Source organism: Oncorhynchus kisutch, linkage group LG8, assembly GCF_002021735.2.
Source record: "Oncorhynchus kisutch isolate 150728-3 linkage group LG8, Okis_V2, whole genome shotgun sequence".
NCBI classification, from domain to species: domain Eukaryota; kingdom Metazoa; phylum Chordata; class Actinopteri; order Salmoniformes; family Salmonidae; genus Oncorhynchus; species Oncorhynchus kisutch.
This window is the reverse complement of record NC_034181.2, coordinates 60,006,291-60,029,881: the sequence shown is the minus strand read 5'-3', so window position 1 is coordinate 60,029,881 and position 23,591 is coordinate 60,006,291. Positions and strand designations below refer to the sequence as shown.

The 23,591-nt window shown below is 44.0% G+C and overlaps 1 protein-coding gene across 4 annotated transcripts in view; it reads right to left on the bottom strand.

Moving 5' to 3' along the window:
* Positions 1–23,591, bottom strand: part of LOC109895286 (zinc finger protein 536) — a 203,887-nt gene that overhangs the window by 65,553 nt on the left and 114,743 nt on the right. For all 4 annotated transcript variants that reach the window (XM_031830754.1, XM_031830753.1, XM_031830752.1 and 1 more), the window contains 2 exons: positions 11,752–11,910; positions 1,531–3,156 (listed from right to left, as the gene is read on the bottom strand). In XM_031830754.1, coding sequence (XP_031686614.1) covers positions 1,531–3,156; positions 11,752–11,910 — 1,785 coding nt within the window. The remainder of the gene's footprint in view (positions 1–1,530; positions 3,157–11,751; positions 11,911–23,591) is intronic.

Here is a 23,591-nt window from a genome sequence, read left to right as displayed (position 1 = left end):
AGCGACGACGTCACAAGGGTAGCTTTCAAATGCCTTTTGAATTAAAGGAGGACATTCCAACACAAAAGCACTTACAAAGTCAAAATGGCACTGATTTTCATCGCTGTGAATGACCCTCTAAGATTATGAAATACGCAACAGGTTCCATGATGACAGTATGTAGTTTCCACGACATTAAAGGTCAACTAATCATGAACAATTGTGTCATTTCTTTACGATGGGTCACGTATTCACAATACACTGGTCTGCCAGATTTCTGTCCCTGCCTGGTAAATTATCGTGCCGACAACATTAAACCTCTAAGTAGAAAACCAACTGACTGAAGAGTGCTGTTATTCATTTCTTTCGAATTTGGGCTTTGATTCAATTACTTCGTAAACCGTAAGACAAAAGCATATCATAAAACTATTTCTCACGTAAATATACGGAGTATTTTGCAGCATATCGAAACTTAATGAAAGTAGGCCTATTTTTTGGTCCGTTAATCCTAAATCTATTTGCAAAGGGGTTGTTTATCTAACAAAACAAAATAACAGTCTTTGCCTTTCGATATTTGTAGAATATGAGCAGTGGTATCAACCTAAACACAAAATGAATTCAGGTTGCTAGAGAACAGGCCTCGGAAAACGTGTGTGTGTGTGTGTGTGACATTTAATTAATATTACAGTATATTCAAGAAATGCAATATTTAAAATGTATGTTGTCCTTTAAAATGAGAGGCGAGTAAGAGACAGAATGGTAGAATCCTCCAGATATGGCTAGTTGAATTCTGGACTAAAGTGTGTAGTTCACTTATCCTACTACGTACAACACTACACTGGCTGGCACAGTGCTGAGCTATGAGCTCAACTTGAAGATTCCTTTTCCCTGAGATTTTTATCACCGAAACTGCAAAAGGGCACTCCGAAAAACAGCAGTCTCAAGGAGCGCCTGTAACCTTAACAGAATCATGAAAGCTGACAGTTCATTTTTCACAGGCCCATAGATCTTTGGGTCTTATAAAGTAATGGGCTTTTGGGAGAGGGCTTTATGAGAGCTAAGATAGTTAACCGCTGTGTTCTTGAGATGACATGGGAGCTGAGGTCCTGCTCTCTAGGAGACAGGATTATTCCCTTCCTCGGGATGGAGGGAGAGAAGACACTACTGTCTCCCTAATATAAACGTGTAATAAAGATTAATCTGTAGCCACTCGCCACTCCAATAGCTTCTAAACTTGCTTGAAATAAGGTCGAAATCACTTTCGAGAAAATCTCGTTTTTCTGTGTGAGTTTCTGAGTTTTATTGTGAATCTCAGGACAAAGTTACGAGCGTGTGATGCTGTGGGTGTATGAATTGGGGTTTTGGCAAATGTACATATCGTAGTGTTAGCGAATGTAGGTAAATACAATATTGAATGTGTTTTTGTGTGTTTGTGTGTGTGTGTTTGTGTGTGTGTGTGTGTGTGTGTGTATGTGCATTGTTTGTGTGTTTGTGGACGTAGGGACAATAAGATAAAAGGTGGTCCCATGCGGCAGGGTCAGGCTCACTTACCGGGTGCGTCTGGTCTCTTGATGCCGACGCCGCTGTTTGAGCCACTTCCAAGGCCGTTGAACGCTGCAAGGTTCTCCGAGCTGTAGGCCCTCAGGACGGACAGCATGTTCATCTGCTGCTCGAGATGGGCATGTTCTGGCTTCAGCAGCCCCAGGGGACCACCAGGAGATGAAAGGAGACCCAAGCCCTGCTGCCACTGCTTCTCCAGGGGTGGCTGAGGCCGGGACTGGGGAGGGAAAGGGGCCCCAGGGCCCATGGAGACCCCTGGTCGTTGGGCCTCTCTAGCTGGGGACACGGCCTGCATCTGCTTCGGCATCTGATAGGTGGCACTGTCCTCATCTTCCCCCTCTACCGCGTCCTCTTCCTCCTCTTCCTCCTCGTCATCAGAGTGGGGTCGCTGTCTCTCCGGTTGGGCGGAGGAGGACTCAGTGCTGTGGCAGCGCTCGTCGGCCCTGCCTTCCTCATCCTCAGACTGTCCCTGCTCCTCCAGCTCTCCGCAGGAGGCCTTGTCTGAGAGCTCATCCCCAGCTGTTTTTCTGGCCTGGCTCTGCTGCTCCAGGGCTGGGTCAGGGCATGTCGCTCCAAACCCCTGGAGGCCTGGGGTCCTTGGGGACCCATCGTACATGCCTCCATACTGCTTGTAGAAGTCGCTCTGGAAGGCTCCCATGCTGGCATGGGGCTCCATGTGGTTGGACCAGGCTGACTGGCTCTTCACCCCCTCTCTGTCGTTGTCTTTGTCATGGAGGTGGGCTGGGCCCATGCTGGCCTTGAGGAAGTGGGAGGGCTCTCCCTGGTGCTCCTTGCCCTCCTTGCGTTGCTTGGCCTTGCCCAGGTGGTTGGCCTGCAGGTGGAGGGCCATCAGCTCCACAGAGGAGGTGGTGAAGGAGCAGAAGAGGCAGCCATGCCACGCCACATTGTCCTGGAAGGTGACAGAGGAGCCAGGCAGAGAGCCTGTTTCAGGCTTGACATTGACAGACAGGTCCAGAGGCTCGTACTGGGACCCAGGCTTGCCCGTTGAGGGCTTGGCCTCAGCCTTCTCCTCACCAGTATCAGCCCTCTTGGCTTTGGGCTCACCACTCTCAAAGTAATGCTGGGACTGCAGGTGGCTCTCTCTCATCTCCTTCTCCTTCTTCAGGGAGCTGAGGACGAAGCTGTCCATGAAGGCCTGCAGGGAGCCCTGGAAGTTGACACCGTTTCCCACCATACTCTGGTACGCCCGCCCCAGGTCTCTGAAGCTGGCTGGGACGTCTGCGGCGGAGGGGCCCTCTGGGCTCTTCATGTTTTCAGAGGGAGTGTCAGGTCCCAGGCCATTACGCTCTCGCTCTCTGTCCCTCTCACGCTCCCTGGGGGACAACATACCGGGAGGGGCCCACTGGTGGGGGTGCAACGGGCCCCCTCTGAAGTCCAGGCTGGAGGGCATGCCCTTGAAGACACCGCGGAGGACATCAGGACGGGCGAAGACACCACCCTTGCCGTGCTCCTCCTTGTGCTCAGAGGGAGGGGCGTGTCCGGAGGAGGGGCCGCCGCCATTCTGCCGCTCACGGTGGTGGCGCTCCAGGTGGTACTTCAGTGAGGCAGACTGGGTGCCTGCGTAGTCGCAGTGAGGGCACCTGTAGGGTTTCTCTCCTGTAGGAAAGATAGAGAGAAAAAGAGAGAGAGAGAGAGAAAGAAAGAGAAAGGAAATGAACAAGAGAGGGAACAACAGTGAAAACCAACACAATGATCTCAGTGTTAACCAACATTCAACAGAATTCTGCATTCAGCAAACAGCTCCTCAGCTCCATTCGGGATCGGCATGTGAATACGGGTCGATCCAGCTCCTCCAAAGTGAGCCATCACTCATGTCGACGCAATAAAAACCATTTCACCATATGGTGCTTTCAGTCCACTACAAGAGATAATATTTTCAACTGACAACACAACTGTCTCGATGTTATCTCTGTTTGCATGGCGGTTGTTGGTGGGCCTCACTCTCTTGGCCTTGTTCGCTGACAGGCCTCTGCCTTGGCGATGAGACAGTGATTTCTCGGACGTTCTCTATTTGCACTTTATCATAAATCACCATTCACAGAGAAGAAGCTCTCCATTCTTTCCCAGCTGAATGGCTCTACGGCTATTTGGAGCAAATAGTGGAAGACGCAGTCCCTTCATATGAAACTAAAACAAACTGACACAAATGAGCAAGAATGTACATGTGGAAAACATGTGTCTGTATATCACGGTAGTAGAATAGTGGTAGTAGCATCATTTGACTTACAGTGCAGGTAGAGCATCTCTATATAAATACACTGTGTATATAAACATTTATAAATATTTGTTAATGGTAAAATTGAATGGTAAAACGCAATTTGTCCAGAAAAATGGATCTCCTTTGCCTTTGAAGAGATAAGTCACAACCAGTATCTTAACATTAAAAATGTCCTGTAAGCAATTACAATACATTTGAAACCAAAGTCAGATTTGAAATCAAAAAACAACAAGCAGAAATGCTAAGCTTGGCTTTTAGACATAGTAATGCTCCTGGCATGCATTTCTCTTGGATAAGTTACAGCTACAGTTGAAGTCAGAAGTTAACATACACCTTAGCCAAGTACATTTAAACCCAGTTTTTCACAATTCCTGACAATTAATCCTAGTAAAAATGATCTGTTTTAGGTCAGTTAGGATCACCACTTTATATTAAGAATGTGAAATGTCAGAATAATACTAGAAAGAATGATTTATTTCAGCTTTTATTTCTTTCATCACATTCCCAGTGGGTCAGAAGTTTACATACACTCAATTTCTATTTGGTAGCATTGCCTTTAAATTGTTTAACTTGGGCCAAATGTTTCAGGTAGCCTTCCACAAGCTTCCCACAATAAGTTGGGTGAATTTTGGCACATTCCTCCTGACAGAGCTGCTGAAACTTGGTCAGGTTTGTAGGCCTCCTTGCTCACACACGCTTTTTCAGTTCTGCCCTCAATTTTCTATAGGACTGAGGTCAGGGCTTTGTGAGGGCCACTCCAATACCTTGACTTTGTTGTTCTTAAGCTATTTTGCCACAACTTTGGAAGTATGCTTGAGGTCATGGTCCATTTGGAAGACCCATTTGCGACCAAGCTTTAACTTCCTGACTGATGTCTTGAGATGTTGCTTCAATATATACCAACATAATTTTCCTACCTCATGATGCCATCTATTTTGTGAAGTGCACCAGATCCTCCTGCAGCAAAGCACCCCAACAACATGATGCTACCACTCCCATGCTTCATGGTTGGAATGGTGTTCTTCGGCTTGCAAGCCTCCCCCTTTTTCCTCCAAACATAACGATGGTCATTATGGCCAAACAGTTCTATTTCTGTTTCATCAGACCAGAGGACATTTCTCCAAAAAGTAAGATATTTGTCACCGTGTTCAGTTGCAAACTGTAGTCTGGCTTTTTTATGGCGGTTTTGGAGCAGTGGCTTCTTCCTTGCTGAGCGGTTTTTCAGGTTATGTCGATATAGGACTCGTTTTACTGTGGATATAGATACATTTGTACCTGTTTCCTCCAGCATCTTCACAAGGTCCTTTGCTGTTGTTCTGGGATTGATTTGCACTTTTCGCACCATGAACGTTTATCTCTAGGAGACAGAACTCATCTCCTTCCTGAGCGCTAAGATGGCTGTGTGGTCCCATAGTGTTTATACTTTTGTTTGCGTACTATTGTTTGTATAGATGAACGTGGTACCTTCAGGAGTTTGGAAATTGCTCTCAAGGATGAACCAGACTTGTGGAGGTCGGATTTCTTTAGATTTTCCCATGATGTCAAGCAAAGAGGCACTGAGTTTGAAGGTAGGCCTCGAAATACATCCACAGGTTCACCTCCAATTGACTCAAATGATGTCAGTTAGCCTATCAGAAGCCATGCCATAATTTTATGGAATTTCCTAAGCTGTTTAAAGGCACAGTCAACTTTGTGTATGTAAACCCACTGGAATTGTGATACAGTGAATTATAAGTGAAATAATATGTCTGTAAGCAATTGTTGGAAAAATACTTTGTCGTGCACAAAGTAGATGTCCTAACTGACTTGCCAAAACTATAGTTTGTTAACAAGAAATGTGTGGAGTGGTTGAAAAACAAGTTTTAATGACTGCAACCTAAGTGTATATAAACTTACGACTTCAACTGTAAATGTGTTAAGAGCAAGGGGGTTGGAAAAAGTCAAGAATAAAAGGATGTTTGTCAAGTATTGTGTGTGTATATATATAACTATACCATGTTTAGATTATACACATGGAAACCATTTTTTACCGGAAAAAAATGTTGCATTGTTACGCAAGACTGAATGGAATGATTTAATTCTCGCAGTAGTAAATCATGGATATAATTAGCAAATGGAATACTGCTCAAGTAATTTATCATTATTTGGAGGGCACCATTCCAGAAAAAGACTGTAGGACCTGCAGACCTACTGCACAGTTCTCAAATAAAGGGCCACAAATACAAACTCAATACAATATTGATACCAGAGAGAGAGAAAGAAAATTAGAGAGGGAAAGGGAGATAGAGAGAGAGAGACTACCGTGTTCTTTTCTTTTAACACAAGAGCGATTTTGAAGCATATTTAAAATAAACCATGCGAGATGAGCTTTTAACCCAATAAGTGCTTATCCTCTAAGCAGGATAACAAGAGCTTGGGCTGATTTAATAAGGAAACGTCCCTGATGCAAATGATCATTCTCAATTCCTTTAACTGGACAAAATGATATTCTAGGCCCAAAATTTGAGTGAAATTTGGGTGATTCGTTTTTTTTGCAAAAAAATAAAATAAATTGTAAGGCTGTTAATGATGAAAATGGTTATCAACACCACCATTCCAAATAAAATAAAAAACATAAGACGACATATATAATCTTGGGCTTCAGACAGTTGAATATAACCAGTGACGTACAATAACGTTACAGTAAACAAATAGGTGGGTAAACTCTGATCGCCGGTCATGGTGAATAAAGTAACAATTCCTATACTTTCAATGCATTTTTCCCGCAAACAGTGGGTAAACTGTTAGGCAAACAGTGGGTAAACTGTTAGGCAAACAGTGGGTAAACTGTTAGGCAAACAGTGGGTAAACTGTTAGGCAAAAACAGTGGGTAAACTGTTAGGCAAAACAGTGGGTAAACTGTTAGGCAAACAGTGGGTAAACTGTTAGGCAAACAGTGGGTAAACTGTTAGGCAAACAGTGGGTAAACTGTTAGGCAAACAGTGGGTAAACTGTTAGGCAAACAGTGGGTAAACTGTTAGGCAAACAGTGGGTAAACTGTTAGGCAAAAACAGTGGGTAAACTGTTAGGCAAACAGTGGGTAAACTGTTAGGCAAACAAAACAGTGGGTAAACTGTTAGGCAAACAGTGGGTAAACTGTTAGGCAAAAACAGTGGGTAAACTGTTAGGCAAAAACAGTGGGTAAACTGTTAGGCAAAAACAGTGGGTAAACTGTTAGGCAAAAACAGTGGGTAAACTGTTAGGCAAACAGTGGGTAAACTGTTAGGCAAACAGTGGGTAAACTGTTAGGCGAACAGTGGGTAAACTGTTAGGCAAACAGTGGGTAAACTGTTAGGCAAAAACAGTGGGTAAACTGTTAGGCAAACAGTGGGTAAACTGCTAGGCAAAAACAGTGGGTAAACTGTTAGGCAAACAGTGGGTAAACTGTTAGGCAAACAGTGGGTAAACTGTTAGGCAAAAACAGTGGGTAAACTGTTAGGCAAAAACAGTGGGTAAACTGTTAGGCAAAACAGTGGGTAAACTGTTAGGCAAACAGTGGGTAAACTGTTAGGCAAACAGTGGGTAAACTGTTAGGCAAACAGTGGGTAAACTGTTAGGCAAACAGTGGGTAAACTGTTAGGCAAACAGTGGGTAAACTGTTAGGCAAACGGTGGGTAAACTGTTAGGCAAAAACAGTGGATAAACTGTTAGGCAAAAACAGTGGGTAAACTGTTAGGCAAAAACAGTGGGTAAAATGTTAGGCAAACAGTGGGTAAACTGTTAGGCAAAAACAGAGGATAAACTGTTAGGCAAAAACAGTGGGTAAAATGTTAGGCAAACAGTGGGTAAACTGTTAGGCAAAAACAGAGGATAAACTGTTAGGCAAACACAGTGGGTAAACTGTTAGGCAAACAGTGGGTAAACTGTTAGGCAAACAGTGGGTAAACTGTTAGGCAAACAGTGGGTAAACTGTTAGGCAAACGGTGGGTAAACTGTTAGGCAAAAACAGTGGATAAACTGTTAGGCAAAAACAGTGGGTAAACTGTTAGGCAAAAACAGTGGGTAAAATGTTAGGCAAACAGTGGGTAAACTGTTAGGCAAAAACAGTGGATAAACTGTTAGGCAAACACAGTGGGTAAACTGTTAGGCAAACAGTGGGTAACTGTTAGGCAAAAACAGTGGGTAAACTGTTAGGCAAACAGTGGGTAAACTGTTAGGCAAACAGTGGGTAAACTGTTAGGCAAAAACAGTGGGTAAACTGTTAGGCAAAAACAGTGGGTAAACTGTTAGGCAAAAACAGTGGGTAAACTGTTAGGCAAAAACTGTGGGTAAACTGTTAGGCAAAAACAGTGGGTAAACTGTTAGGCAAACACAGTGGGCAAACTGTGTTCACTTGCATTGAATATTATAATAATATAATATATGCCATTTAGCAGAAGCTTTTACCCTCCACAACACCACTGAATATAACTGAACATATGATACCTTTCTAATCAAACCGTGAAGAGTAATCAATGTACACATGGCTGGGAAATGTATACCGTAAATGTGTGGTGTGGTGTGGTGTGTGTGTTCTTTGTGGACCATTTGGACTCACTAAGACATCTGCTCAATCATACGTCAGGGGCATGCGTGACATCTGGGGAATATACTGTATCCTGCCTTGCAACATTACACATAATTTACTGCTAAAGGTCATTATGTACCCGTTAATCCACTTTTAATTGATATCAGTGCAAACAGCACAACCTCTGTGAAACACAACAGATCTCCATGGGACAAAAGAAAGGAATTATAATTTGTCCTTGTTTAGAAATATACATTTCTACCCCCCCCCCCCAAAAAAATGTAATATGTAATAAAGAAAACATATTAACACAATCAAGGGATTTTTTTTTTATACAAATTCATAAATATGGGGGCAACTATTTCACGATCACCTGCCACAGTACTATAAAAAAAAGAGTATCTTTTCATGAGAACTAATATAATGTTTAAATATAATCAATGGATTCATCCTCATCCTCCTTTTTTTTGCTCTACTTCTTTAAACAGTTCCTCTACTCCAACAGATTTCATCTGGATTTGGATGCTTTGTCACAGCTCCATAGTAACCACAGAATAAACACCCAGAGCCACTACAGAGGGGCAATTACAACAGTTAATAGATATGACATACTTTCAGATACATTTCCATATGGCTTTACGTAACGTTGAAAGGCGATATGCACTGGAAGAAGTGCTGTTATTCAAATCTTATCTGGGCAGAACTGGGGAAACCCGTTGGGGAAAGGAACCGATCCAAACGCCTAACCATTGAGTCAATGTTGAATAGCATTTAATAAGGGAGTTGGTCAGCAACAAACATCAACATATGTGTTTACTATGCAGGAGTGTTGTTACATGCAAAGAGGTACTCGTTTGGAAAAAGGGGTAGGGGCTGTTGGTATTAAACCTGTCCATGAAGGAGAAATTGAAATAACAGGGGAGAGAGAGAGAGAGAGGGAAAGAAATAGAGAGAGGGAGAGAAGGAGAGAGAGAGGGAGAGAAATGGAGAGAGGGAGAGAAATGGAGAGAGGGAGAGAAGGAGAGAGAGAGGGAGAGAAATGGAGAGAGGGAGAGAAGGAGAGAGAGAGGGAGAGAAATGGAGAGAGGGAGAGAAGGAGAGAGAGAGGGAGAGAAATGGAGAGCAAGATCATGGGTCCCTATTGATTCATTCTGATTGGGTTAAGGTTATGTGACATGGGCAAGGCCTGGCTCTTTCTCTGTCCTCATTTAAAGGTGAGTGGAAACTCGACTGGTTATTTCCCCCAAAGTTATGCGTAGCCATTGTCAAGAGCAAAGACCTTCTTTTTTTTTTACACACACAGCTGCTTACTGCTAAATACTGCCTTGTCCAGAAGGGGACAATCTGTGTCTCTAATTGCTGTCACTGAAGCCTAGATTCATTATGTGACTTTCCCATTAAAATGTGAGCATTAATTTGTATAATGAAATATCACCCACTGCAGTGTTCATTAACTGTGGCCCCACACTGTATTCTGCACAATGTTAGCTACCTAGAAACTGTGGTTCATTTCACTAATGGATATTTTCCCACTCACTGTTCAAGAGGAAATTAATACTGTAACATTAGCTCTTTAACTTTTAGAGAAATTTAAATTCACTTCATTCCTTTCAACAAAATGTTAGCGAGTCATTAATCTAACATTGTGTTGCACAACGCGAGCACCTCCCGATAAGCAATGCCATTGTGCTGTTCAGACTGAATTAGGATGAAGGGTGCATCATGTCAGCTCCGAGTTCCACTGTTTTGCCATCAAGGAGGAATCTGCCCAGGATGTAAAAGTCATCGCCTTGATGTAATCATCATCATTTCAAACTGAAGTCAATCTGATAATGTACGAGTGATTTTAAAGGGCAACATCTTGTAGACACATCAGACGGTTTCTGTGCACGAAGTGACCATGCTGAGTTGTGCTTACGCAGGACCTGGCCTGCTGCGCCGTGTACGTTTAACAGAGGGCCTGGGATGAGGCCTCTGTTTCCTATCTGCTGAAATATGGCCCTTCTGGGGACCCTTACTGTACCACTCAAAACAGGCATAACTCAGCCCCCCTCTGTTAGGTAACAGATTTCCATGTCCCACCCCCCTCTCTTGGCGGTGAGGTATTCAGAGGTCTGCAGCATCAGGGTTGGGGCTGCTCTCGATGACCTGGATGTGCTATTTTACACAAAGATCCTAATTATGGTAGTGCACAAGTGCTCCTGCGCTACGCCGAGCTACGAGCTACGCTGGCTCCTTAATTCCCCTCCAGACCAGAGGTATGTGGTCCTTATTAAAGGGGGAGGGGGGAGGCACAGTTTGGGTGGTCTCCCTTCTCTATTTTTAAGTGCATGGCGAGAGAAAAAAAAGAAAGGGGGAAAAAAGCAAGCATTGATTTCCTCAGCTGCAAGAGATTTCCATCTTCAGTTCTGAAAGCTTGCGCCATGCCTTTACTGGCACTTAAGGATGACATTTTTTTGGGGGGGGGGGGGGGGGGGGTGTAAAATGGTGTCTTCAGATGTCTACATCAGGCGCTCTATACCCGAGAGCGTTCACAGTTACAGTGCAGAACAAGAACAGAGGCTGATAAGAAGTGTAGTCCTAAAAACTCAAGAGACCTCCATGAGCATACTGGATGTCCTCTGTCATTCCCAGGCCTAATCTGAGAACGAGAGAAAGCCATGCGGACTGAAGAGGTATTGTAGCGTGGTGTAGTAGACTGTCACTAGGGCGTACACTCAAGCTCTCCCCTCAGCCAAGTAATTAGAGCACGGCTCTGAAGAAATGCTAAACACTCGTTTCTAGGGTCATGCTCTTTTGTGTCTGATATGGGCTGACTCACAACATTATGCCATGGATTTTAACAGGCGGTCCAGTACAGTACTCTAAGCTACATTCCAAGCAGTACTCCAAAGCTACAAGGTACGCAAAAACACACTCAATGCAGAAACATAGTGTAGAAACACACTGTAACGTATAGCACATAGCGTGCTAGATTAGCCTGTTTGGACAATTAGCAGAGCCGACGTCCTTGATCTCAGGTGACCTTAGAATGGCCCGGATATTTACTGGGACATGTCTACCTTGCAGTGTAGTGTAGCGGGGTACAGTATAACAGCCTGCTCTGGCCAGTCGACACAGTGTCCACCTCCATTACTCTCAATGGGACCACCTCCACCTCCACCTCCCAGCAGCTAACACGGAAGGTTATCCAGGTAGAGACATATTTTGACACTCACACATGGATAAGATTAGAACAGTAGCTAAAGTGAACCACTGAATGCCATTGTCCCATGGATTACAGCAGAGCTGTGCTCTTCGAATAACTGTTCCCACCAATGGTATTGAACATGGCCAAATGGTGTTGACTCGAGTTGTAGGCAGAGATCGGTGGCAGAAGGCAAAATGGTGGTAGCAGTAATATCCAAGGGGAACTCACTCCACTGACCTGTGTGTATCCTCAGGTGGACCTTGAGGTGGTGGGAGGTGCGGAAGGTCTTCCCACAGTAGGGGCAGTCCTTGATGGCCGAGCCCAGGCTCCTGTCCCTGTGCTGGGAGGGGGCCTGCTGAACACTCCCCGCCATCTTCCCCAGGTCATCCCCGACATCTGGAGCAACAAGAGAGACACACACAGACAGACACACACGGTGGTGAGTGTCACTGCACACCGTCACCATGTCAGAAAACACACTTTTCTTTGCTTTTGTCCTCCTTTTCCATCCAAATCTGCTAACACCACACAAAGTAAAACACATCAATGGGTTCACGTTTTGCCGCTACCCCCCCCCCCCCCCCCCCCCCCCCCCACACACACACACACACACACACACACACCCGTTTCAAGCTGACAGAACGCTGACAGTTCATAAGCTTTCAGGCTCCTTTAGAAACACCGGGCCCGACCCCCTCCACACTCTCCCACTCCCGTCGTAATGTTTCATCCCCGCGATCATCATCTTCTGGTAGCATATGGCGGATTGTGTTGAAATGAACAATACAAGGAAAGAAACGTCTCTGTCAGCAGTGGGCCAACGCGTCTCCGTAGCGCCCTGGGTTTGACAGGTAGCGTCGCTACCTGTCAGAGATACGAGAGGGTGATAAGAGTGACCTCACCCTGCTTGAACTGCCACTAATACCGCACAGACGTGTGGAGACCAACAACCGCTCTCCACATAATCACCCGCATCTCAGGAGGAACTGAAATAGATTTGAGAAGGGCTGACGGCGGCAGAATCGCGAGGTGAGGACGTTGCCTCATGCGTTGATATGGGCCATGACCTCACTACATGACCAACTAGCTGTATAGACTGGTTGCTCAAGAAGTCCTTGTAAGCTCTGATGTGTTATGAAAGCTACACTCTAGTCAAGCAGAATGACCGACGAGGTGGAGTGAATCTCTAGAGCCCAATGCCAACATGATAACCTTGTTCAACCACATACCCTGTCGCACCGTGGGTACTCATGAAGAAGTACCAGTTCACAGTGAGATGAAGTATTCTGTTCATGGCTCCACCCCATCACCCCTTACGTTGCAAGCCAGTCAGTGCATGACCCACACCAAAGCCCACATAAGGTTCTAGTCCGGCACATGACATGGTATGCGCGTGGGGAGGGTGAGCGTCTGAATAGAGCAGCCCACTTAGGCAACCAGGCCACACAATCAAAAGTATTTCTTCCAGTAGCCTAATCTGTTCCTCTTTAAGAGTCAAATAAGGTTTAAAGGAAAGGCTGAAGTCAGCAAGTCCTCCTACTGCTGGCACTGATCACATGACTCTGCACCCACACTGCCTATAGTACAGTGTACTATTGTAATTATGTGCATGTGACCGCCCCAAGCCAGCAGGCATACAGTATTGAACAGTTTATATATCCTTTACTGTAACAACCATAGCCCCGTTCACACTGTACACCCAATTCTGATCTGCATGTGACCTTTCCAAACCCACCCTCTCTAAACCAAGGCCCAGACACAAGGCTTTTCTAATCAATAATCCCAACATGTCTGCAGTCCATATACAAACGTAGGATCTTCATTTGATCACCCTGTTGCAACTTTTCAACTTGTAGTGTGTTTAAAAAGGCTTCTAACGTTTGTCATTTCCACTTTTCCCTTAAGAACAATGTATCAACTGCTACAAAAAAAATGTGCATGAATTATAATCCACATAATAGTTCACATTTCCTGTTGCTGCAGGATTATTTTCTTGCTGTAGGAAACTGGCTCAAATTAAGGGCTAAGAAACAATAGCGTTTGCTGGCTGAGAGTATTTAGCACCTCAGAGCATAGTTTGCGCACCGATTTTACATGTAGAATCTACAGCTGCCGGTCCCCAAAGCACAACGCACAGACGATCGGCAGACGAACGCTAGATCCACATTCGGCGCCATGTGTTCGAGCCTTGAAATCCTACATCTGTACACATACTGCACTGTAGCTAAATTCTCCACAAACACATTTTACACCACTTGACATTTCACCTCTTGGCAAAGTTTCCACCTCTCTCACGTAGCAAACACAGTCCACCTGTCCACCCCAGATGGAGTTGAATTGAACCCCTAAAAACACAGCTTATGGCCAGCCTCATCCTCTGGCCCTCTGTGTGGCAGGGTTAATAGTGACCCTGTTCCAGGAAGAGGATGCACTCCAGCATCTAACAGTCCTTCAATAATGAAGGTTCCAATCGCTATACACTCGCACGCAAACAAATACTCAAGCACACCTGCACACACACTTTCCAACACTTCAATGTATCTGTTCATGTAGTGTATGGATGAGATAGAGATAGAGAGAGAGAGAGAGAGAGAGAGAGAGAGAGAGAGAGAGAGAGAGAGAGAGAGAGAGAGAGAGAGAGAGAGAGAGAGAGAGAGAGAGAGAGAGAGAGAGAGAGAGAGAGAGAGAGAGAGAGAGAGAGAGAGAGAGAGAGAGAGAGAGAGAGAGAGAGACAGAGAGAGAGAGAGAGAGAGAGAGAGAGAGAGAGAGAGAGAGAGAGAGAGAGAGAGAGAGAGAGAGAGAGAGAGAGAGAGAGAGAGAGAGAGAAAGAGAGAGAGAAAGAAAGGGAGAGAGAGAGTCCCAGGCGATAGGCGTCCAGCATGGTTGTCCTTAATCAGCTGACTGATCCCAAGCTTTTAATAGGGCTGTTCCAATTACTGTAAAAGTCATCCTGCGCTGTATAACCACAAATATTGACAGTTTATTGCGCAACACATTTATGACATTTGAAGGTCATCTCATACATTTACACGTGGTCTTCCAGGAGGAGCGAGTCTGGGACAGAGAGATTCTCGATAACTAGCCCCCTATAACTATTCTCCATGCATTGATTTTCCATTGCTTTGCTCCTTTTTATGCAAAAGGGAAAATCTGCAAGAGAAACAACAATAAAAATTATTGTCACAGGCAAGCCATTGGCTTCATATATTACCCTGTTAAGTCTTGCAACCATAACTCCCAATGCTATCGCTCAGAGACGGCTACAGTGCACACACTGTTAGTGTACTGTTAGGCCACAGCTAGTGTTATACATGTTTAGTGCTTTAAGTTGGCTTAGTTCGAGTTAATGTTACCCAGAGGGGAGCGAAAAGCCTTCCATGGATATGGTCAGATGACTACAATGACTATTGATCTAACACGCACGTTTAGCTAATAAATAAAATGACACAATTGAATGAAACATCCTTAATACTACTGTACTTATCTTACTACACACTGCAAACTGCAATGTTGTAGCTTGTTATTTTCCTTAGCTAATCTAATCTGCGTTATCAATACGTTGTCCTCTTTTCCGCCAAGCACTGCTTTTCCAGTTACATACAAACTGACACATCCAGGCTCTGTTGCAGTGGAATAATATCACACCCGTGCATATATAATTCAGGCTTTCTGATTTGAGAGCAGCTCTGATTTTATTGGGCTCATCCAAATGTAATGGAACATAACAGAACAAAGGGCTGAGATCAGATTGGAGCAGAGTTGTACAGGCCATCTGGGAGGAGGATGAGTATCAGTCATTCTGGCTGCTGTCTGCTGCACTACAGCTCTGACACCAGGAGCTCTGCTAGTGTCACAATAAAAATCTCCTCAACCAACCAAGGGGAAATGCCACAGGAGCCCACCGACACATGCAACACTCGTACCTGTTTGTGTGTGTGTGTGTGTGTGTGTGTGTGTGTGTGTGTGTGTGTGTGTGTGTGTGTGTGTGTGTGTGTGTGTGTGTGTGTGTGTGTGTGTGTGTGTGTGTGTGTGTGTGTGTGTGTGTGCGTGCGTGCGTGTGTGTATGCGTGTGTGTGTGTGTGTGTCTGTCCTCTGAGACAGCCCCTCCAGACGGACCACACCCTGTTCCCATTAATGGATAAAACAACAACAACAAAGGAATAGCTGAGGGGAAAGGCCTCTTCCTTAATGGTGCTCTTTCAATCACACTTCCAGGCTAAATTGTTCTGTGGTTTTGATTACAGTGATATCACTTTCACAAAAAAAAAAAAAAAAGATCAAATTGTGTCATAAAAACACAAGATGTCTCCCTCTCTCTCTCCATTATTCTAATGCATCACGTGTTCTGTCAAAGCCAGTGCCCTCTCCCTCTATGTAACTACTGTCACGCCGAGAAGAAAAAATGGTAAGGAAACGTGTGGATTTCAAAAAAAAAAGAGAGAGCAAGTAAAATGTGATGACATCATTTGAAAGGCATTAGGCTTTTAAAAATGCGCCCGGGGGGAGTTGATTTCCTTACGCCGGAGCAACACAACACCATCCGGCTGATGCTCTGTTCTCTTTCTTTATTTGGACGGGTGCCATCTTTGTGTACGGCTGGTTCATGCGAGTTAATCAATTTGAGGTTTAGTTACACTGCTGAGGCTAGCATTCTAGCCACTGCTAGAAAGTAATCTGAACTCGCAGAATTTATTAACCAAACACCAATTATCATTAAACACCACTGCATTATCCCTGCTTTTACTACCTGACAAGGACTACTTAATGAAATTTTAGATTAAAGTTATTTAGTGTGTGATTTATGGGCACAAAACTCCTAATGCAGACCACTATGCAGATGCTAGTGAAAGCACTTTTTTGTGTGTGTGTGTGTGGGGGGGGGGGGTACACCAGGGACCCAGAACCCTCTAAGGTATCACAGCAACCAGCTTCAGACCAGGAAAAAACACTCAAGCATCTGAAAGACCACAGGCACACGAGATGAACCCACTAGCACTTGGGCAGAGGTTGCTATCGGTGACCCTGTGTAACAAAATGAAACAAAACACAACGAGTAAGACATTCAGAAAGTGTTTACCCCCGTGATGTTTGTGAGATGAAACAGCCGCAAAATGTGCTACATATAAAGGCACGCGGGTAAACAGGGGCACCAGATGTTCTTTGATGTTAATAATGGCATTTATTATTAATATTAATTAGACCGAAATCAGCAATACATTTGGGCCATTTCCAAGTCAATTAAGCAAAATGGCATTCGGGAGATGTTGAAACTATATTTTAAGGCAGGTGTTCAGCAGTCCCCTTATAAAACATTTTCACAGCTACTGAAAAACAACTATTTTAGACTGATTTTGTCTTTTGTCAGCAGCCGGGTAGTTGTTTTCTTGCTCCAAGCAGCGCCATGATTGAACCCTTCATTTATATATTAACAGAAATCGTTCTGTTTTATTTCCATTGTCAATATAACATAAATAACAGTGATTTGATTAGTATATTAACGATTAGGCTTTGCCTTGGCAGTGAGTTGCTTATGTGCATACATGCACTGTATATGAGCCAGCAAAGTCCACACAGATTGACGAGAGAGATTAAACCAGATATGAAATCATGATTATGATAATAACAATTTGTGAAAACACCGCAGATTAAATCTACTGTTGACAAAATTATTTTAACAGCTTAATTCTAGGGTACGGTACACAAGGCCAAGTAGACACTTCAACACCAAATGCTGTTCTCAGTCTGGTCACTCCTCACAGACCAGCGGTGTACTAGTACCAGTACCCGTGTCAACAGTAAGTACCAGTCTGAAAAAAATTGAATTACAGAGCACATGGTAGTGCAACCCAGTGGGGGATGCGTTGTCTATATAATCCCGGACCCTATGTGTAAAGGGAAAATAATGTCACTTTAAAGCTCCATCCTGTGTAATCTGGACCTTGAAAGGGAAGCCCCCACCTCCAGCTCGGTCCGATTTGGCAGGAGTCTTTTTTTTAAAGCTCCACGAGGCTGAACCACACAATGGTACATTAACAATCTGTGCATTCATTTATCAGGGAGCTGGGTTTTGGACTCTGCGTTTATGGCGTACTGTACTTCTCATCGCCGGAAATGAAGGAACACGCCTCCTCTTGCAACCAAACATGCACCTGTGCCGCAGAGATGCTAATCACAAACATTTATATTTATTAGTACTGGTCTCAGTAAAATTGGTGTTAGGAAAAGAGGAGGAAAGAGGTTCCTTTTTCTGCCTGCTGAAGGCAGAGGAGACATTTCTAAGTTATATTGTATCACACATTTATTTCCTTATTTGTTCCCAATTTTATTTTTTTATTTTTTTTATTGATGAAGAGGTAGGGGGAATTATGTTAAATCAATTTTCTGTTTAATTTCCATATTTTATGGATTATTCCTCTGAACGAAACTGGAGTCAGAACTCCCTGATGCCAAAGACCATACCTGTACAGCCTTATTGAACTACAACACATCAAATCGTGTGGAGCTCCATAAGGAATCATTCATCTCATTAATAAACTATAGGACCGGGCCCACACCAGAGATTCAATAGAATACATTATCAGACATATACTGTACACGAAACCTCTTTATATCAAAAATGTTTCATATCATGGTATCATTTTGGAGGATGGCTAAGATACTGTTTAGGATGCATTCGACAGTGGACGTCCCCTCTGCTCTCCCCCCCCTCCCTCTACCAGTGACAGAAGGTGCATCTCTCCCCCTGTATAGACGATGCCTCTGCCGAGCTAGGGGAACAGGCTTGGTGCCATAAGTTTCTCCCTGGCACGGGCCCATCTTTGTTTTCTCTTCTCAAGTCTGTTTCAGGCTTCAAAGAGCATTGAAAAAAACCAAACACAGCTAAAGAAGCACCGAGGTCTCACTAACGTTATCATTCTGCAGGATGATCACAGCTCCAGGGGGCGACGGCAGGACAGAGGGTTGGGAGTGGGACGGAGACGTCCACCCGGACGCCATTGTCTGTCCATTTGCATGAGGGGAGCAAGGGAGGAATGGGGGGCATTTGACTGGGCTGAAGGGACTTATTAAGGTGGGCGTCTTTTAGGACACAAAGGCCAGAAGGAGGGTTGGGGGAAGGGTATTAATCAGGGTAAATATTCATCATGCACACTGTTTGGCAGGAAGTGAGCAGTTATCATTAGTGAAGGCCGAGCAGATCCTGCTTTCTATGGATCCAGACTGGAGGAGGAGGAACAGGAGGAGGGGGGAGGAGGGGCGGGGCGATAAGGTGAGTGAGGAAGAGAGAGGCCAGGAGATAAGAGAGCATATCCAGTACTGATGAACTGATAACTCATGTGTCCCTGTATAAAGGAGACATAGCATGTACTACGAGGACCGCTATCCTACAGTCATGGTAAACAAAACCACTCAGTGGTAACACAACCCGTGTTCCAGGAAGACCACATGTGATGTCTTCACAGTCCACTGTGTCAACGCTGCATGCATGCACTGTACCTTTAAAGACGGGAAAAAAAATCATTGTCTGCTATCATTGATTTCCTATTCATTTTCCAACACAGCAAATCAACAACAAGCACAATGGGCAATCATAAACTGGAGTTACAGATCCACATTCAAGGCTCTCTACCACCAGGTACAGTATATATATATATATATATATATATATATATATATATATATATATATATATACATACACACACACACTATATGCTAGTCGAATATCTCATTCCAAAATCATGGGCATTAATATGGAGTTGGTCCCCCCTTTGCTGTTATAACAGCCTCCACTCTTCTGGGAAGGCTTTCCACTAGATGCAGGAACATTGCTGCGAGGACTTGCTTCCATTCAGCCACAAGAGCATTAGTGAGGTCGGGCACTGATGTTGTGCAATTAGGCCTGGCTTGCATTCAGCATTCCAATTCATCCCAAAGGTGTTTGATGGGGTTGAGGTCAGGGCTCTATGGAGGCCATTTCTGTATGGACCTCGCTTTGCACACGGGGGCATTGTCAAGCTGAAACAGGAAAGAGCCTTCCCCAAACTGTTGCCACCAAGATAGAAGAACAGAATAGTCTAGAATGTCACTGTGTACTGTAGCGTTAAGATTTCCCTTAACTGGAACTAAGGTGCTTAGCCCGAACCATGAAAAACAGCCCCAGATCATTATTCCTCCTCCACCAAACTTCACAGTTGGCACTGTGCATTCGGGCAGGTAGCGTTTTCCTGGCATCCGCCAAACCCAGATTCGTCCAGATGGTGAAGCGTAATTCATCACTCCAGAGAACGCGCTTCCACTGCTCCAGAGTACAATTGTGGCGAGCTTAACACCACCAATATAAATCAATCAGAAATACCTTATTTACATAAGTATTCAGACCCTTTGCTATGAGACTCCAAATTGAGCTCAGGTGCATCCTGTTTCCATTGATCGTCCTTGAGATGTTTTTACAACTTGACTGGAGTCCACCTGTGGTAAATTCAATTGATTGGACATAATTTGGAAAGGCACAAACCTGTCTATATAAGGTCCCAAAGATGACATGTCAGAGCAAAAACAAAGCTATGAGGTCGAAGGAATTGTCAGTAGAGCTCCGAGACAGGATTGTGTCGAGACACAGCTCTGGGGAAGGGTACCAAAACATTTCTGCAACATTGAAGGTCCCCAAAAACACAGCGGCCTCCATCATTCTTAAATGGAAGAAGTTTGGAACCAACAATACTTTTTCTAGAGCTAGCAGACTGACAAAACTGAGCAATCAGGGGGAAGGGCCTTGGTCAGGGAGGTGACCAAGAATCCAATGGTCACTTTGGCAGAGCTCCAAAAGGACAACATTCTCTGCAGTACTCCACCAATCAGGACTTTATGGTAGAGTGAAAGACAGATGACAGCCCACTTGGAGTTTGCTAAAAGGCACCTAAAGGACTCTCAGATCATGAGAAACAAGATTCTCTGGTCTGATGAAACCAAGATCGAACTCTTTGGCCTGAATGCCAAGAGTCACGTCTGGAGGAAACCTGGCACCATCCCTACGGTGATGCATGGTGGTGGCAGTTTCATGCTGTGGGGATTTTTTTCAGGGGCAGGAAGAACAGTCAGGATCGAGGGAAAGATAAACGGAGCAAAGATCCTTGATGAAAACATGCTCCAGAGCGCTCAGGACTTCAGACTGGGGTGAAGGTTCACCTTCCAACAGGACAACGACCCTAAGCACACAGCCAAGACAGCGCAGGAGTGCCTTCAGGACAAGTCTCTGAATGTCCTTGAGTGGCCCAGCCAGAGCCCGGACTTGAACCCGGTAAAACATCTCTGGAGAGACCTGAAAATAGCTGTGCAGCAACGCTCCCCATCTGACCTGACAGAGCTTTAGAGGATCTGCAGAGAAGAATGTGACAAACTCCCTAAATACAGGTGTGCCAAGCTTGTAGTGTTATACCCAAGAAGACTTGAGGCAATAATCGCTGCCAAAGGTGCTTCAACAAAGTACTGAGTAAAGGGTCTGAATATTATTGTAAATGTTATATTTCATAATTTTTTTATATATTTGAGAAAAAAACTGTTTTTTGTTTTGTTATTACGGGGTATTGTGTGTTGATTGATGAGCATTTTTTTTTTTTTTTTTTTAAATACATTTTAGAATAAGACTGTAACGTAACAAAATGTGCAAAAGGTCAAGGGGTCTGAATACTTTCCGAAAACACTGTATATTATATATATCACTACCGTTAAAACGTTTGGGGTAACTTAGAAATGTTTTCCATGAAAACATACATGAAATGAGTTGCAAAATGAACAGGAAATATAGTCAAGACGTTGACAAGGTTATAAATAATGATTTTTAATTGAAATAATAATTATGTCCTTCAAACTTTGCTTTCGTCAAAGAATCCTCCATTTTGCAGCAATAACAGTCTTGCAGACCTTTGGCATTCTAGTTGTCAATTTGTTGAGGTAATCTGAAGAGATTTAACCGCATGCTTCCTGAAGCACGTCCCACAAGCTGGATTGGCTTGATGGGCACTTCTTACGTACCATACGGTCAAGCTGCTCACACAACAGCTCAATAGGGTTGAGATCCAGTGACTGTGCTGACCACTCCATTGCTTCTTCCCTAAATAGTTATTGCATAGTTTGAAGCTGTGCATTGGGTCATTGTCCTGTTGTAGGAGGAAATTGGCTCCAATTAAGGACCATCCACAGGGTATGGGATGGCGTTGCCAAATGGATTGATTGCCTTCCTTCTTCAAGATCCCTTTTACCCTGTACAAATATCCCACTTTACCATCACCAAAGCAAACCCAGACCATCACATTGCCTCCACCATGCTTGACCGATGGCATCAAGCACTCCTCCAGCATCTTTTCATTTCTTCTGGGTCTCAGGAATATTCTTCTTTGTGATTCGAAAACCTCAAGCTTAGATTTGTCTGTCCATAACACTTCTTTCCAATATTCCTCTGTCCAGTGTCTGTTTTCTTTTGGCCATCTGATCTTTTATTTTTATTGGCCAGTCTGAGATATGGCTTTTTCTTTGCAACTCTGCCTAGAAGGCCATCATCTCGGAGTCGCCTCTTCACTGTTGACGTTGAGACTGGTGTTTAACGGCTACTATTTAATGAAGCTGCCAGTTGAGGACTTGTGAGGCGTTTCTCAAACTAGACACTCTAATGTACTTGTCCTCTTGCTCAGTTGTGCACCAGGGCCTCCAACTCCTCTTTCTATTCTGGTTTGAGACAGTTTGCTCTGTTCTGTGAAGGGAGAAGTACACAGCATTGTACGAGATCTTCAGTTTCTTGGCAATTTCTCGCATGGAATATCCTTAATTTCTCAGAAAAAGAATAGGTCCCCCCGTGTGGTTCTGGGATTTTTGCTCACCGTTCTTGTGATCATTTTGACCCCACAGGGTGAGATCTTGCGTGGAGCCCCAGATCGAGGGAGATTATCAGTGGTCTTGTATGTCTTCCATTTTCTAATAATTGCTCACACAGTTGATTTCTTCAAACCAAGCTGCTTACCTATTGCAGATTCAGTCTTCCCCAGCCTGGTGCAGGTCTACAATTTTGTTTCTGGTGTCCTTTGACAGCTCTTTGGTCTTGGCCATAGTGGAGTTTGGAGTGTGACTGTTTGAGGTTGTGGACAGGTGTCTTTTATACTGATAACAAGTTCAAACAGGTGCCATTAATACAGGTAACGAGTGGAGGACAGAGGAGCCTCTTAAAGAAGAAGTTACAGGTCTGTGAGAGCCAGAAATCTTGCTTGTTTGTAGGTGACCAAATACTTATTTTCCACCATAATTTGCAAATAAATTCATAAAAAATCCTACAATGTGATTTTCTGGATTTCTTTTCTAATTTTGTCTGTCATAGTTGAAGTGTACCTATGATGAAAATTACAGGCCTCTCTCATCTTTTTAAGTGGGAGAACTTGCACAATTGGTGGCTAACTAAATACTTTTTGCCCCACTGTATATACATATATATACATATATAGCATCAGAGTTATATAAGCATCAGAAGCATTAACCGCTATTCTACATCAATTTAAAATGAATACAAAGTCTCATTAAGAGCCCATATTAAAATAGTAATTATCAAGGGGAGAATGTATACTGATCAATATCTCAATTACATAAATGTGCACTTAAAGATCTATATTATCATAACGGTGATGAACACACTTAACAAGGCCAAAGAGGAGAGGTGCATTTCAGTGTGCTTGTGCTTCAATTCAAGCTGTTCTGAATTGTACTGAAACTATCTCTCTCTCTCCCTCCACTGTTAGGGTGGCCGTAAATCCGGAGACCAAGGACATTTCCCATTTTCTTCTTATATGAACTTGTCCAGTGTCTCGGGAAAATGAAATAAAACGATTTATACTGCTGCTCTAAACACCGGGGTGTCTCGTGAGTGAGCCATACTGTCAGAATACATTAGAGAAAGGCCTGATTTTGGCAAAGTGGTATTAAAACAGTGGCCCTCCCCACAGCTCTACCTCCTCTCCAACAGTCCCCCAGGGTTAGACTAGCTCAGCCAAAACACCACCACTAATAAGGATAATACTAATAATTGCCCTGCATTAT